The following is a 16,317-nucleotide window of genomic DNA, read 5'->3' as shown; positions in this document are numbered from 1 at the left end:
CACTTGAAGGCCTCTTCTATAATTTTTAGATAAGGAGAAAGAAGTTAAGCCTCTCTAAAACTTGACTCTGGATTCGTCATTACACCTAGGTTGTGTTATGTGCAAAACTTCGGCTGGCCAATGCAAATCACTCCATGATCGGGTGTTTCTATCCGTGGGCCGAATATATTAGTCGTGGCGATTCAAGTGGCCATTGCGGGTGCAAATTAGTGATCCTAAAGGTGACCATTTTAGTTCAACTAATAACATTATTTTTCTTACATTATACAAGTTTTCAAAAAATAGTGTAATTAATTAAACCAAAAGGATCGGTGGGTATTTTTAAGTTCACCAATTTATACCTAGCGTCTCCTTCATTAGTCCGGCATTTAATTATAGGCCGGGCTTTGGTTTTTTCATGATTTTTTTGGCAATATATGTATTATTTATTATTATAAAATTAGGCCTTTTTTTACAAATTTTATAGGAATATATTCTTGTCGCCCAACGATCAACTGACGACTTTTGTATAAATCATCCCTTTGTTGGGCGACATTGGCAAACATCACGAAAATATCAGGTCTTTTGCTCTCAACCTTCAAAACACCATTCAAAATAATCATAATAAATTCTAAAAATATTTGGTGGTGTAGAGGATGCTATCTAGCCCAAATAATAGCTTGTAAAACGAGAAACAAAAATTCCCTGAAATTTGTTCCTTTCGATTCTCATTGTACACTTGACTTATTGGGCTGCAAGTTTGTGGAGCACCTGAAGGTACTCTATACTGCCAAATTTTATCAGAATCTATTTTTACTATCTGGACGGTGTTGTGAAGGACTGAGCAAAGGTACGCGATATTTTTCTGATTTTTGCTACAATCGCCTAATAAATTGGCGTTTTTTTCCCGTTGTCGTCCCATGGTTAGAGATGAGTCTATATGTGTAAAATTTGCAAAAAACATACCTAATTTTATAATATTAATAATATATATATATATATTAAAAAATCCATAGAAAGCCCGAGTTCCGTCGGGCTTTGTCAGGTCCGGCCTCATCCCAATCCCAACCGTTTGGGCTTTACTTCTCCTCCACGCCCCGTCGGGCCGCAGCCCTGTCGCGTCGTCCTCCTCAGACCCAGCCACGCACCCATCACGAGCACACGGCCCAAGCCTGTCCCAACTCCCAAGGTGACTGGAAGCCGCCCGAGTCGTCCAGACGCCCGACCGCGCCGCCTCCCCTCACCCCTCGGCCGGATCGGCGAATCCGGCTTACTACGCCGCCGCACGCGCGGGGCGCGCTCCTCCGAGCTTGCTGCGCCGTACTCCACCTTCTCCGAGCGGTCGCAGCGGTGCGCCGAGTCGTCGCGCACTGGGTAGCATCAACCTAGGGCTTCCTGGTATGGCGCTGTAACCATTTTTTTCCCACTTCGTTGCTTCCTGGTATGGGTGGAGTTGGGAGGGATGCTTCTTGTTCCGTTTTTCTCTGGATTTCGATGTTTGGACGTAGAAGAGGAGAAGAATGAGGGGTGCTGGGATTGGGGTGTCGCCCAGGGAGTAGAGTTTTTTTTAATAAGAGAAACCCTAGCATTTTTCTTAGATGAATGAAAGGTAGAGCAGCCTAACCCTAATGGGCTCGTGCTCATAAATGATTTTACTAGCTGGTTCGCTTGGATTTGATCCTGTCACCGGCCGAGGGGCTAATCCGTTTGAGTAATATCATTGTAGGTTCTAGCGCGCGAGATAATTGTTGCTAAAACTCAATTTGGTGCAATTGTATTACATATCGTTCTGTTCTACTCATCCACATGTATGAGCAATTCAATGCAATCATGTCAACCCCCCAGTGCCCCCCTGCTCACCATCTCTTGGGCTTCAGCTTTGCGCTGTAATATCAAATGTACACTTGAAGTCTGTTGTTTCGTTAATAAAAAAAAACATGTTAATGCTTTTGTCATGCTCGATATCAAGGACAAGTACCCACTCTAGACTCCTTAGAGAATAGTAAAAAGGAAACGCTCCATGGCCTTGTGGACTGAGCTACACCCCATACATGTTTCTGTTTCCCCAGCTCTAATTCAGATTCAGACACAACCAATGTCGCATTTGCACACATACGGCTGGAGCTTTGCTGGCTGGAAGGCCAGAAGCTATTCCACTTCCAATCCACCAACTATGCCTGCTTGGTTGCCCGTATAGAACAGAATCAACAGACTCAGGCATGGACCATCACTAGGCCAAAAGCTCTGGCCTGGTGATATGTTGTCCTGTGATTCTACTGCACCTTTTCAGGCCTTCAGGCTACAATACATGGTTCCCTGTCAAGTTCTCCTGATCTGTCTCTCATGTGGCCAATTTGATAGATAAAAACTATTTATGCTAGTATAAACTGATTTTTTCTACTAATGGTCTAGTTGATTTTTCACATATGACCTAACATTTGGCTTGATCATTGCTGTATGATGTACTACTGTTGATTGGCATAAGGTATATTTATTTCATATTCTGGATAGATTGGGCTGGGGCACCTCACCTGAGTTATTTATCAAAGCCACACTGATTTGTAAGAGATGGTTAGCTGTGATCTTGTATCTATGGTTATAAAATGAGAGTTCAAGGTTGATGCCAATAATTTTTTTGTTGTTGTTTTTATGTGCGTGTGTGCGTGCATTCCTAGAGTGTTCTATGGGTGTGTGTGATGTGCAGTTCTTGCAGCCATCTTATATTTTCCTTGCCACAGGAATTTGAACTTGTCTACAAACTCCAAGATGTTCTCTGCTCCAAGCAACAGTTCTTTGGCTCTTGCAGCCCCACGACCAGGAATGGAGCTGGCTAACGTTCAACAGCATCCGAATCAAGCTCTTGGTTCTGGTGGAAAGCAACGCACATCCAATCTGGAGGCACCGATAATGCTACTTACAGGTCACCAGAGTGCTGTCTACTGCATGAAGTTCAACCCTTCTGGAACTGTGATAGCATCAGGATCTCATGACAAAGATATCTTCTTATGGTATGTCCATGGTGAATGTAAGAACTTCATGGTACTGAGAGGGCACAAGAATGCTATTCTTGACCTTCAGTGGACTACTGATGGGACCCAGATCATCTCCGCAAGTCCTGACAAGACTCTGAGGGTGTGGGACGTTGAGACTGGCAAACAAGTTAAGAAGATGGCTGAGCACTCATCGTTCGTCAACTCATGTTGCTTAGCACGCAAGTGGCCTCCTCTTGTTGTGAGTGGTTCAGATGATGGGACAGCAAAGCTATGGGACTTGCGTCAGAGAGGTGCGATACAAACTCTTCCCGACAAATACCAGATTACAGCCGTGAGCTTCTCAGAGGCAGCAGATAAGGTATTCACCGGTGGCCTGGACAACGATATCAAGTGGTGGGATCTTCGCAAGAATGAAGTAACAGAATACCTAAAAGGACATCAGGACATGATAACTGGAATGCAGCTTAGTCCTGATGGGTCTTATCTCCTGACCAATGCAATGGACAATGAGCTCAAGATCTGGGATTTGCGCCCTTACGCACCAGAGAACCGGAACATCAAGACCCTTACAGGCCATCAGCATAACTTTGAGAAGAATTTATTGAAGTGCAGTTGGTCACCGGATAATCGCAAGGTCACTGCTGGGAGTGCCGATCGTATGGTCTACATCTGGGATACAACATCAAGGCGTATCTTGTACAAGCTTCCTGGGCACAACGGTTCTGTCAACGAGACTGCTTTCCATCCCACTGAGCCGATTATTGGATCTTGCGGCAGCGACAAGCAGATTTATCTTGGGGAACTTTAGATGACTATCACATTTTGAGCTGGAAATTATCGTGATACTTCGTTTATGAAGGCAAAAAGAAGCCGTTGACTTCCTGTTGCTTTGCCTGAGAATTCGAATGCTGGATTGACTGGCTAGGATTTGTCCCTTGTAGATTGTATCAGGGCCAGTTGGTCTACCGTTTAAAAACTGCTCCATGTTTTGTACCTGCTGGCTTTCCAAGTTCCAACGTTAAACCTGTTAGATGCTTGAAGATCGCTAATTGCGTGTACTGCCTCTAGAACCTTACTCTTTAAAACCTGCTTCCTCTCAAAAATATGTTACTGTTTTGGCTAAGTCTTCTGAGCCATGAGGCGGTGCGGAGAGTTAAACCGCTTTCTTTGCGCGATTTGAAATGTACTCAAAAACATATTCTTGTTCCCTGGTGAGTTATGCTTGTGCTTTGGCTAATGTTTTTGCGCCAATTCGTGTTACTGGAGAGGTAGACGCTTGCTTTCCCATACGAGTTTATTTGTGAACTTGCTTATGTGAAAGCTGTGCGGTGTTTGAGGATTCATTGGCTGCAGCTTGAAGAAACAGGCTACGCTGGCACCGAAGGCGGCGTCGCGACATGCGAGTCTTGCATTCCTCGGTGGAGTTCCGATTCGATGCTGGCTTGCGCTCGAGTAAACGCTACGAGCTCTCTTCGTGCCATGAATCAGGACTGATGGGAATCGCTGAAAAAGAGCATTTTACCCGCTCAAAACATGGCTGTGAAAGTTGGACGAACCCAAAGCTGGATCCACTTTTGACGATAGACCGTGTAATTACTCAATCTCAAGACGGCGTCCACCGCACCGTGCCACCGTGCTCCTTACCTAAACTCTCAACTCCATATACGTGTGGCCAGGATATACCGGCCGTGTGGCCGGCTCGCCGCTGCCGCCGGTGCAGGGGACTGGGGACGTGACGGCACCCCGGCGATCAGGCCGTCCGACGTACGCGAACCAGGCCAATCCAACAACGAACTCCGGCGTGGACAAGTCATCGGATTAAAGTAGCCGCAGTCTGGAACTGACGAACTGTACGGTACACCACACTAACCAGAAGGAAGTTTCAAAGACACGTAGCCATGCACATGACATAAGTTAACACACTACACATCAGGAGGGTAAAAAGTAGAAGTAGAATGACACTAAGTGCACGCGAGAGAACAGGTCCAAGCGAGTGGTAGCCTTGGCGAGTCAGGCCGGCAGGGAGGAGACCATGGCCATCCCATGTGGCCGGCCATCTTTGCATGCGGCTCGCGCGCCAAGATCCGGACACGTGAACGCTAGGCCGCATTTGCATGCGACTTTCTGGCCGGTACAATAATACTACCACGCCCTGGCCCTGCCTGCCGTCGTGGCTCTGTATTCTTGTTCCATCTCCGCCGTACACGTACTGGCTGTCATGGTACGTACTGGAGTATGGACGGATCGCGCATCCGCGTCTTCGTATCCGCCGATCCCGTCACATGCACGTCGACACATCTCCATCGATCCGGCCCGGCGGCCATCCCGCTCGCAGGGCCGCCGCTGGCGTGCAGCGCTGCCAAGTGCCCGGCCAGCGCGCGCTGACGCGCTACATGTGCAGCCATGTGCGGCTTGTCCATGCGTGTCCATCCAGCAGCTCTGATCATGACGCGCCGCGCACTGCCAACTCCATGCAATCTCGTGTGACCATGACATGGATTGATGGAAAACCTTTCTGTCGCGATTGATTATTTGGGCACATGCATTAGCTTCACATCAGGCTTATTGGGCATCTTATGCAATACATGTCAAGATTGCATCCATATACAGAACTAGGATGTGCATGTTACCTATCTCTATATGTTTTGTATTTGGTTTTGCTTAGCTTTACAACACATTATTCTTGTGGTTCATACATGCATGCATGCATCTAATCTGATTCTCTGACAGTTCATCACAAAGAAGAGGAGCGTGTCGTAATTAGATGATCACAAAGGCTAATTATGCATGAGATATTATTGCATATTTACATGTGTCTCTCTCAGCCACATGCCATGTTTGAGCCCACACAAGTACACAACATGCCGGCCCGGCCGAGGCGCACACATATATAGCAACCATGAGAGCCCCTTGCTGCTACCAATCTATCAGCAACATTTCTACATCTTTCCTGAGCCAGAATCAAGAAACGATGCAAGGCCCTAACGCCAACACGAGCAAAAACACCATGGCATTCAAGCAATACTTCCTCAAGAACCTGTTCCTGAGCCTCCGGGCACGCACAGAGGCATGCTCCTTCCACGCCATGAGCCTCCGGGAGAGGAAGCGCGCCGTCAAGTCCTCGGCCGACGTCGCCATGGCCGCCGCGCGTGGCGCCGGCGCGAGGTGGCCCAAGGCCATCTTGGCCGCCCCGTCGTCGTCCAGCCCGTCGTGCAAGGTGAGGAGTAGGTGCAGGAGGGTTGTGAGGAGGTGGCGCTGCCACAAGAAGAGGAGAGGCGATGCTGATGCTTTTGGTAGCGCGACGAGCAGCGACATTGCAAGGAGGCTGGTGAAGAGGAGGACCATGGCGCTCAGGAAGGTGATACCCGGTGGGGACGCCGCCATGGACGAGGCCTCGCTGCTCCGTGAAGCCATGGACTACGTCGTCCATTTACGCGCCCAGGTCGACGTGCTCCGCCGCGTCTCGGAAGCCGTGCAAAGATCCAGCCGCCTCCGGTATGTAGCAATGCAACCTATAGATGCTTCTTCCTTTTTTACATTGTAGATTTATTTGTTCCTCGTGACTAGGGCCTGCAGTAAAACCTTGATTATTATTGCCAACTCTAACTATCAACCGACAGTGATGTTTGACGACTATCATTGCCGACTTTAACCATCAACCGGCAGTGTTAGTCAAGATTTTACTATCGGCTCTAGCCACGAGCCGGCAGTGATAGTATTACTGTCGATTTGCGGCTAGAATCGACAGTGATAATCAAGTTTCACTGCCGGTTCTTTTCGAATAGCTTTTTAGTGTCGGTCCTTGATACAAATCGACAGTGATACTTTATCACTGTCAGCTCGTAAGGAACCGACAGTAATGGACTGGCATATAAATCTATTTCTATAATAGTGATATTTTGATTTGCGGCTTGTCTTAACTTGTTTATTGATTTGGCATGCAGGGGTTCTTGTTCTGTGTGTGCAGTCAAAGAAGAGGAGCCTTCAAGTATGAAGGAATGTGGTGAACTAGTGATTGATGGTTCAGAAGAGGAGGATCGTGTGCATGCATTTGGAAAGGAAACCATGGCTGATATCTGATGGTGATCAGGGCCAGATCTGTCAGCTTGATCAGCATTTTGTCTTGTTTCTTTCAGAGATGAGTGGGGACTTGCTAGCGGAAATGGTTCCTCTGACAAAGTCACGGTGATTTCAACGTTAGAGGATCCTCTCGCCTTGTTAGCTACCTAGGCCGTGGACCCGTGGCAATTGTTGTACTGTGAGGAAAGGGACACATCATTGTACATCAAGAGTGAAATGGAAACTTGGGATTATCTACTGCCAATTTAATTTAACTTGTGGTGACTCATTCCCAATATCAAAGGGAAAAACACCCCCTAAGAACATGGGGTAGTTTATCTTGTTTAAATTCTTCATGCATACAGTCGGCAACAGAGCGGATTGGGTCGGGTTTTTATGGGTTTTACACCCGGCGGGGCGGGGTCACGGGTCGGGGGCTCTGTAGCAAAAATGGCTTTATTAGGTTATGATTGTGATTTTTTGATTAATAACAACATAGTCATTGTGACTAATATGTTTATCAAAAATATATGTTAGTATGTCTCATTGATACAATACATCAAGAAGCTATCGTAGCCGGGACAAAGTTTGATTGAATTGGAGAAGTCCTAGGTGAATTGATCTCACCGGATAGTCCGATGCAGTAAAGTTTACACTCATTGGAGCATTGTACACAGAGTTTGATGGCCTCACCGGATAGTCCGGTGCTCTGCGTGTTAAACTCACCGGAGCATTTCTAACAAAGGGGAGAAGGCAGAGGATCTCACCGGATAGTCCGGTGATCTGCACTGGATAGCACCAGAGCATTTCTTACAGAGAAGAATGCAAGTGCAAAAACTGAAGATCAACCCATTGGAAGATCCCGTGCTTAGTTTGTGCACACCGGAGTATCACACCGAAGCATTTCTTGCAGAGGCGACTGCAAGTGCTAAAGAATGAAGATCAACTCACCGGATAGTCCGGTGATCACAGAGATGAATGCAGCGGAGCATTTACACAAAGAAGAAGTGACGTGGTCTGCCTAAAGATCACTCATCGGAAGGTCCGGTGATGAATTTGAAGATACACTGGAGTGTCCGGTGTTCACATAGCCTATGAGTGGAGTTTCAACGGCTAGTTTCTGAGTTTATGCTCACCGGATGATCTGATGTTAGTACTATTGTTTTCACACCGGATCATCCGTGTTAATAGCTTTTCTAAGCCGTTAGGAAAACGGCTAGTTGGCGGGTTTGAGGCTATAAATACCCCTCCACTCAGCCATTTAATGGTGTGGCATGCTACTGGAGTCTAGAGGAAGCTCATACACACTTGAGAAAATATCCAAGCCACCAAAGTGTTTAGCGATTAAGCACAAGATTAGAGAAGTGGTTAGTGCTTATAAGCCTAGAGTGAGTTGTAGGTAGCTGTTATAGCTGGAAGAAGAGATCAAGGAGTGATCCTAACTTGTATCGAGAGATACGCTGACACCTTGGAGTCTTGGTAACTCGCCGGCATCTTGGGCCTTGGTGGCTCAAGTTTGTTGACCCTTTGACTTGGTGTGAAGCGACGGAAAGACACGTATACAGGGACACAAAGACCCTTGCCTTGGTGGCTCAAGCTTTGAAGTGATCATGGCGGTAAGTGACAGGAAGAGAGGCTACTGGTGAGATCTTACCTTGGTAGTTTGGTGACCCATCCGGGTTGAGACTTTGTCTATGTGACTTTGTGGCTCAATAGCCGTGATCGGGTGTTGACTAGGAGCATACCTTTTGTGGAGCTTTAACGTGAACTAGGGGTGACATTCGTACCATCGATATCACATAATAAAAATCTCTTATGCCGAGTTTATCTCTCTACCTTATTTACGTTTTTGCATTTATTTACTTGCAATTTACCTTCCCAGAATATGTTGCAATCCTCTTAAGCGACAAAGTACATACACTAGATAAATCTAGAGCACTTTTAGATAGAATTTGAGATAAATTTATCTTGTAAAGTTTTTAGAGTCGAATAGTTTCTAAGTATTCTAATTCACCCCCTCCTCTTAGGACATCATTGTTCCTCATAGGTCCGATTACAGGTCGGGTCAGGGCGGGGGTCGATTTTTGCCCGTGGGCCCCTAGTGGGTGCCTGAAAAGGCCACGCCACCCGCCTCTCGGCCATCGCCTCCCGACCGTTGTCGCTCGCCTACCTCCGCCGCCTGCGCCAGTGTGCCCGTGGGTCCCTGCACGGGTTTCGGGTCCCTACCGGGTTTGGGGCAGAGGCATATTTCCACCTGTTAGACGAATCAGTTTCAGATCGGGTTTTCATATTCAGGTTTCGGGTCAAGTGCATTCTTGATGCATCTGACCCCTACCCGCCCCATTGCCAGGCCTATCCATGCATGATGTGCACCAATTTTTTTTGGCAAAATAACATTTTCTTTTGCAAATTAGATGTGATTTAGCATGTATATTAGGTTTGTGTGCTATTTTTAGGATTATATACTGTAACTAGTAAGATGGTCCGTACAAATAGCACGGCTGGAGTTGCTACAATATAATTTTTTCATCATAATCCCTTCAATAAAAAATATAAGTATGTTTAGACTTTGCATGTGAAATTAATATCATTCGCAAAATGCATAAAATCAAGGCAAAAAATACTTTATGCTCTATGCATTGTTATTTTAGAGTTTTAGGGTGAAATAACTAACACAATAACGGATCTGTAGACACCAGATCTGGTGCTTGGGTACGAAACCACATCCATTGAACCGGTTAACTATGCCGCACGAAGTAGTCGTCACCTAGCCGAGCAGTGCACCAAGGTGAGGGAGGGTGTCCCTTCCTCGGACACAGTGCCATGCTATTCTCTATGGCTGAAGCTCTTGCTGCTCTTACCTTTAGAAACATCAATACAATTTATAAATGTATATATATATTTACATTATCATATACGTGTACTCGTATAATATTTACTGAAGATTAGAGATGTAGAGTTTGAAGATGATGAGATCAGCACAAACATCTCGTTGTTGATAGACACGTCACCTGCTATTAAAAGAAAATTTCGTTTCGGTAAGACATAGGTAACAAATTTGAGATTTTATCTCTGATAGGTAGACAATACAACCATCTTTACTATCCATCATTCTCTACTGTGGACTGTTGGCCGGCCGGTGTGGCGGTGTACGGACAGTATCGCAGGGATGCCAGCCGACCGCCCATGGCCATGCGTGCAACTTAGGGCTGCACGCCTGCATAACCCTCCTTAGCCGTAATGCATGTGTACAGCTCTGTTGAAGAGAGCGTCATCTCATTGGTCATTAGACATGGAGATATGGCTGGCACACATTTCACATGTGGATACGGACACGTGATGTGCTTTTATTTGTTTGTACTTAGTTAAGTGAGCTCGCGCGTTGCGACGGGAGCCGAAAATGCTAGGAGGTGCTGGTGGCCAGGAGGTGCATGGCCATGCACAGGCTGGCAGTCCAGCTCCAGCGGAAGCACGAACGTAGCAAGCAAGCAGGCTCAGCTCAGCAAGTAAGCACGGAAGCATAGCGCAGGTGCGCGGCCTGTGGTGCGCGCTTGGGCTAGGAGGCACCGCGGCTGGGTAGGAGGCCAGCTTGCAGCCGAGCGAGACGCCCAGGTGTCTGGGCGAGCGCGGGACTCAGCGATCAGCGAGATTTACTGGAGCAGAACGCAACAGCAAGCGGAACAACGACGCTTTATGTCTTTTTTTAAGTAGTACAGATTGTATATACAGACATCTGCATAGACGAGTCCTCTTACTTATCGGAAGAGGAGTCATTATACTATAGATATTTTTCCCTTGATGATGTTATGAGTTATTGCAGTATAATAGGATTTCTTGTTTGCTCATGTTAAATTGTAACCTGGATAGATTGGGTGGACTTTCTAATCTACACCCTTGAAATATAGACCTACTAAACTGATGGTGTAGATTTTTTTTTTTTTTTACGATTAACGTGGTAATTTCAAGATCTTGAGAGGAAAGGAGGATGATGCTTTTAAATGATAAAGAAATAAAAAATACTAGTAATCATGTGTATGTTACACATACGTGCAATCAATAATACTGTAACACACATATCTTGTTTGCTCATGTTAAATTGTAACCTGGATAGATTGGGTGGACTTTCTAATCTACACCCTTGAAATATAGACCTACTAAATTGATGGTGTAGATTTTTTTTTTTTACGATTAACGTGGTAATTTCAAGATCTTGAGAGGAAAGGAGGATGATGCTTTTAAATGATAAAAATAAAAAATACTAGTAATCATGTATATGTTACACATACGTGCAATCAATAATACTGTAACACACATATCTTTAAAAAAATATCAAAGACCGCACGTGCAGCACACGATTCACTATAGATCTCAGGCAAGATATGACATTTTATTGATTAAAAAATAAATTTTATCCAAATCAAAAAATATTCATACTTAGAATTTTTTTTAGTGTGTATGGTCTTTGATACGCGAAGAGTTACATGCCTACATGATGCTCGGTTATTTTTTGATCCCAACATTCAATGATTATATTGGATCCGGCGGCTCCCATGCTTTCTTCTGCCTTGATCTTTCTTTTTTCATTTCTGCCCAACACTCCACTATCGTTGCCCGAGGCCTCTCCACCACACCCTCGTCCCAAAACATTGATGTGCCCTAGGCCTCTCCACTGTACCGAGACCAAAGCGGTGTTGATGTGCATACAGTTTTCCTAAGTTTGATGTGCATACAATTTTTTCCTGATCGTTTGGCATCAGGAAGTGCACTACATATGAAATACAAGAATATATGATAATTACTTATACTCCACTGTTCTTCCACAATGGCTATTTCTCATGCGAATGATATCATGCCTCAAAATCATTTAATTTCCTCACCGTTGGATACAAATCCAATAGATCATATCCAACAGTTGTCTCTATTATAATCCCTCATTGCTCATCTTCAACCTCGAGTCATTCTCCTTGACTGTGCTGCCTCATTTCGAGCTTTGTTGTTCCACACAAGATAAGAAAAGCACACTGCACCAATGATACTTTCGAAGCAAAGAAGATGTATATGATTATGAAGAAAGGATGCTCGATGTTGACCCCCTTGGAAAACTCGATCCAAACATGAGTGTCGTAGAACCAAGCACCCCGTAGCTCCTGTACCGTCGCGACAGTGTCCTCCTCCTACAGGAAGCACACCAATGCGAATAATTATGAGTTTCTTTGCATTGCAGGATGAAACCTATTGCAAGCAGTGCACGATTCATGGAACTTTCGACAAAGCCATTCCCTTAAAACTTTGCATTTTTGTACCAAGGTTCCATTCTACTACTCATTTAGTACGCTTAGGCCCATCAACATTTTGGTCCCAGGCTTCTACCCTTGGAGTTCATGAATAATACTGGGTTCTCACTTTCCACGGGCTAAAGCACAGAAGATATTTACAGTGAAATCAGTTTGTCAGCTCTAACTGTACATGATCTTCAGATGTCATACCGTAAATGATACGTCATACACTATGGAGAGCAACAGAAGGAAACCGACAATGAATAAGAGATTGTCTTACCCTAGCAAGTACGGCGAGAGTTTCTTCTAAGGGGGAGACTCAAACTTAGAGACGAAGTTTGAGAGGAAAGAACACCACAAATGTATTAATAGTAGAAAAATGGATCAGTCTAAAGGAAGTATCACAGCGGGACTTTGTGTTTGTACACCTCTCTGTCTCCTGTGTGTTGCCTCTTGTGTTGTGTTGAGCGTTCTCCTTGTGACCCGTTCCTGCCCAGATGACCATGACCTTCTATTTATAGGGTGATACGTAGCTTAGTATACAAGTTATCATGATGTACAAATATCTAGAATTTGGCCGAATTACTAGATCTTATCCTGGATAACTACTTTTTACCCTACATAGAAGATAAATATCTACCGTGGTAACTATTGTGGTGCCTGCCCCTAAGGGGTAAGTCGGTCGCCAATTGCGGCCCGACGCTGCTCTGCCGGGGGTTTCAGGACGACTTTCATTACACTGAGGTGTCAGGATAAGCACCACTTGCATCGACATTAATCGTCCGTTACCTCACGTCAAATCGGTTGCAGGGGGGTGTTCTTTCTTCCCTGATATTATCTCTAAAGACCTGCTGCATCTTTAGGCTTCGAAAGGCCACATAGGCACCGGAGGGGTGGTCCGAAGGGGTCCGCAGCCTCCGGGGGCCAAGCCTCCTGCTGAGAGTCCGGAAGCCGAAGGCTTCGGAGGGGCTTGCTCTCCGAGTTTTTAAAAGGCCACGTACATACCGGAGAGGTGGCCCGAAGGGGCCCGCAGTCTCTGGATGTCGGGCCTCCTACTGAGAGTCTGAAGACCAAAGGCTCTGGAGAAAACTTTAATAGTAATCTTCAATCATTGTACTCAGGCTAATCTATTTCCCCCAACAAATGGTTAGGCCTCCAGCTATTAAAAACTTCATTCTGCAAGTGCTTTATGAAGATTCAGTGATTCACATATCAATATCAAAGCTATACCGGTAGCTCATTGTTCAATCTTCATGGAACATGTAGATCATAAAAGGAACATTTCTGTATGTTGGATAGATTACTATGACCATATATCTTTTTTGTAAAAAGAGAGGAGCATGCATACCAGAGTCGTTGGGGCTGCTATCTACTGCACACCAGGGTTGAAGTTCATCTCAGGGATGTTCTGAAGTCCTTCCCACATTTCAAGTATTTGGATCAAGGTAAACATGAGCCCATGAAATATTATTGATTCTGTCGTAACAGATGGTGGTCCTGGCGAGCTCTGGTAGTGACACCAGCGTCACGAGGCTCGAGGGGAAGAAGACGTACCATAGCACACCGAGCTCCTCGGCGACATGAAGTGGCGTAGGGCAGAGCATTGTGGCAATTGATTTGGAGGTGATCTGGGCGGCCGAGGACAACGACATGGGGCATGAAATATCTTGTTCTAACATCATAAAAAATGAACAAAAACTTCTGGTATGTAGAGAAAATTGATTAGCTTACTTCTGAGGTATCAAATGGTTGCTAATTGTGCTGGCAAGCTGCAGCCTAGAAAGAAATCTGCATTACTACATTAGCTAGTCAAAATAACTTACCAATAAGCATATCGCTATTTCACCAAACTAATCCAAAACTACGCAACAAATCCAAAGACAAAAAACACTCGAGAAAACTGGGACCCTTAGTGCTGCAGAAAAGTTCGGATCTCACAAGCTACCTAAAAAAAAGAGAATCTCACAAGAGCACATATTAAAAGGAGATAATTAAGAAATCAACTCACAACTCTAAATGCACTGTCAATACACTACTGATTGCCATGCTTTTTCTCGCTAATCAAATATAGCATAGATCAAGTAGTCAAAGATCAACTCATTCTCACCTGCAAAACCTGTATAGCAGCTGAGTACGAAGGTACTCGCAAGACTTAATCCATAATAGACAACTTATAATTAGTCTGACTCCAAGTATCATGCATTTGGATGTTAGCAAGAAAACGGCTGCATGACTCCAAGTTACATGCAAAAGCAACTTGACACATACATGTGTGAGAACCTAAACTTAACTAACAACAATACTAATATACCCTGCAAAAATCAACTGTACATAATTGTAACTAGAACCATAACGAACATAAATGTCACACAAACCATCTCCACCATAATCAACATAACCAACCGCAATCTACAACGGAACTCTACAATGGTGCACATGAACAGAAGGCATGCTCATGACCAAGAGCGAGGCATTTCGAAATGTTTTTACACCCTCCAGGGGGATACTCCTTTACCCACAGGACACGATGATCATTCGGCTTGTGCTACCCGCTAAAGTGCACACAAGGAAGTACTCGTGACAACCTCTCCCAATGAGCCTCAACCATTTCATACATGCATCGCTTGACGTGAAGGTATCTAGAACTACTCCCGGAGCAAACTAGATACCTCTTCCAAGCCTGCCCGCTCACACCGTCGATGTTCAGGCCAAAATGATCATAGCTACAAAGGTATTCGACTCGCCTTACCATTAGATCGGTATGTGATGAGTACGGTAAGTGTTTAATCCAACGGCGGCCAACGATCGGTGCTTATCCGATGCAAAGCGATCTACGGTATCTAGGCTCCTTCCCCAAACTACCCCGGGAACCTCCTCCAGGGCAGATGATACACCTAACACCGCTCACATCTCGTCTCATGCTCACCACTCATCAACTCATCATCAATATCATTGTGTAAGTAATTATTAAGCCTCTGCTCGCGAACGATGAAATATTTCACCGCTCGATTTCTACCGTAAACCTATGCAATACTAAGCAACTCGTATCACATTTTAAGTTAGACATTAACATGATTATGCCCGGGCTACAAGGATATGGATCAACAACAATTGAAGGAAAAGATTATGCATCTGCATAGGTTCTACCCACCGTATTCCGACATTGACTCAAACTCATGCATACATACATAAGGCATGTTTATCGATGTATACCATACAAGATACAAAGTATTGGGATAAGTATGCTTAGATGCTTGCCTTGCTGCTCTGCAGTTTGCCTTATGCTACCCGCGCAACACTCGCAAAATTCGAGGAGATGGGCGTTGTCTTCTATCACCAATGGGTCACGCACCGGTTCTCCGCTCACTAGAGAAGAACGCATGCAATGATGAGTATGATTGAAGTGCAACAATGCATGCCACAATATGCATAAAAACATGTTAGATGTGCAAGACACACGAATTAATGTCACACTAAGCGATCTAGACGAAGTCAGAAAAATATCAGGAGGCCGGAGTATCCGGGTTGACTCGAAGTATCTGGGTTCCAGAGCCTCCAGGCCAACCTCCGGGAGAGGGTTCTCTGTTAGCTATTTTCAATTTAACCTGGAACCTCCGGGTTGGTCCGGACTATCCGGGTTGTGTCGGACACTCCGGGTGAGGCTCTGGGCGAGGGTGCTCGGTTAAATCCACCGGTTTAACCCGGAACCTCCGGGCTTACTCGGACTATCCGGGTGGGGCAGACTTAGACATTCTCAAAAATTTCCCTCGAGTGATTAGACTCGCATGACAGATCTATGCTATATAAACATGTATATGCCATATCCAAAGGATTCTAGACCCAACTTGCACCTAAACCCTAATGATTTTTTAATACAATACAATGGGCTTTCTCCCTTGAACCCGGAGTATCCGGGCTGTCCAGAACAACCATTTTCGAGGGGATTTTGGAGTTGATTTGATTTGCGAGCCTCTCCAAGCCTAAGGGAAACATGCTAGGGATAGTTAAAG

At 45.2% G+C, this 16,317-nt stretch overlaps 2 protein-coding genes across 2 annotated transcripts; both read left to right on the top strand.

The window, feature by feature from the left end:
- The first annotated feature begins 1,040 nt into the window (after positions 1 to 1,040).
- On the top strand, positions 1,041 to 4,095 carry LOC133927145 (uncharacterized). The gene is made up of 2 exons (XM_062373453.1): positions 1,041 to 1,377; positions 2,718 to 4,095. Exon 2 carries the CDS (start codon positions 2,746 to 2,748, stop codon positions 3,778 to 3,780), a length of 1,035 nt encoding a protein of 344 aa, XP_062229437.1. The 5' UTR covers positions 1,041 to 1,377; positions 2,718 to 2,745; the 3' UTR covers positions 3,781 to 4,095.
- Positions 4,096 to 5,691: 1,596 nt separating this feature from the next.
- LOC133925976 (transcription factor IBH1-like 1) lies at positions 5,692 to 7,356 on the top strand. Its single transcript, XM_062371710.1, has 2 exons — positions 5,692 to 6,467; positions 6,917 to 7,356. The coding sequence occupies exons 1-2, from the start codon at positions 5,872 to 5,874 to the stop codon at positions 7,050 to 7,052; spliced, it is 732 nt and encodes a 243-aa protein (XP_062227694.1). The 5' UTR covers positions 5,692 to 5,871; the 3' UTR covers positions 7,053 to 7,356.
- Positions 7,357 to 16,317: the final 8,961 nt, after the last annotated feature.

Source organism: Phragmites australis, chromosome 8, assembly GCF_958298935.1.
Source record: "Phragmites australis chromosome 8, lpPhrAust1.1, whole genome shotgun sequence".
Taxonomy (NCBI): Eukaryota; Viridiplantae; Streptophyta; class Magnoliopsida; order Poales; family Poaceae; genus Phragmites; species Phragmites australis.
Note: the sequence above shows the minus strand (reverse complement) of the source record. Positions and strands in the feature narration are given on the sequence as shown.

Bases quoted from the DNA above. Each gene is read 5' to 3' on its own strand.
- LOC133925976 (XM_062371710.1), top strand. From the start codon at position 5,872: ATGAGAGCCCCTTGCTGCTACCAATCTATCAGCAACATTTCTACATCT. The intron at 6,468-6,916 runs GTATGTAGCAAT...TTTGGCATGCAG, and splicing joins CAAAGATCCAGCCGCCTCCG to GGGTTCTTGTTCTGTGTGTG.
- LOC133927145 (XM_062373453.1), top strand. From the start codon at position 2,746: ATGTTCTCTGCTCCAAGCAACAGTTCTTTGGCTCTTGCAGCCCCACGA.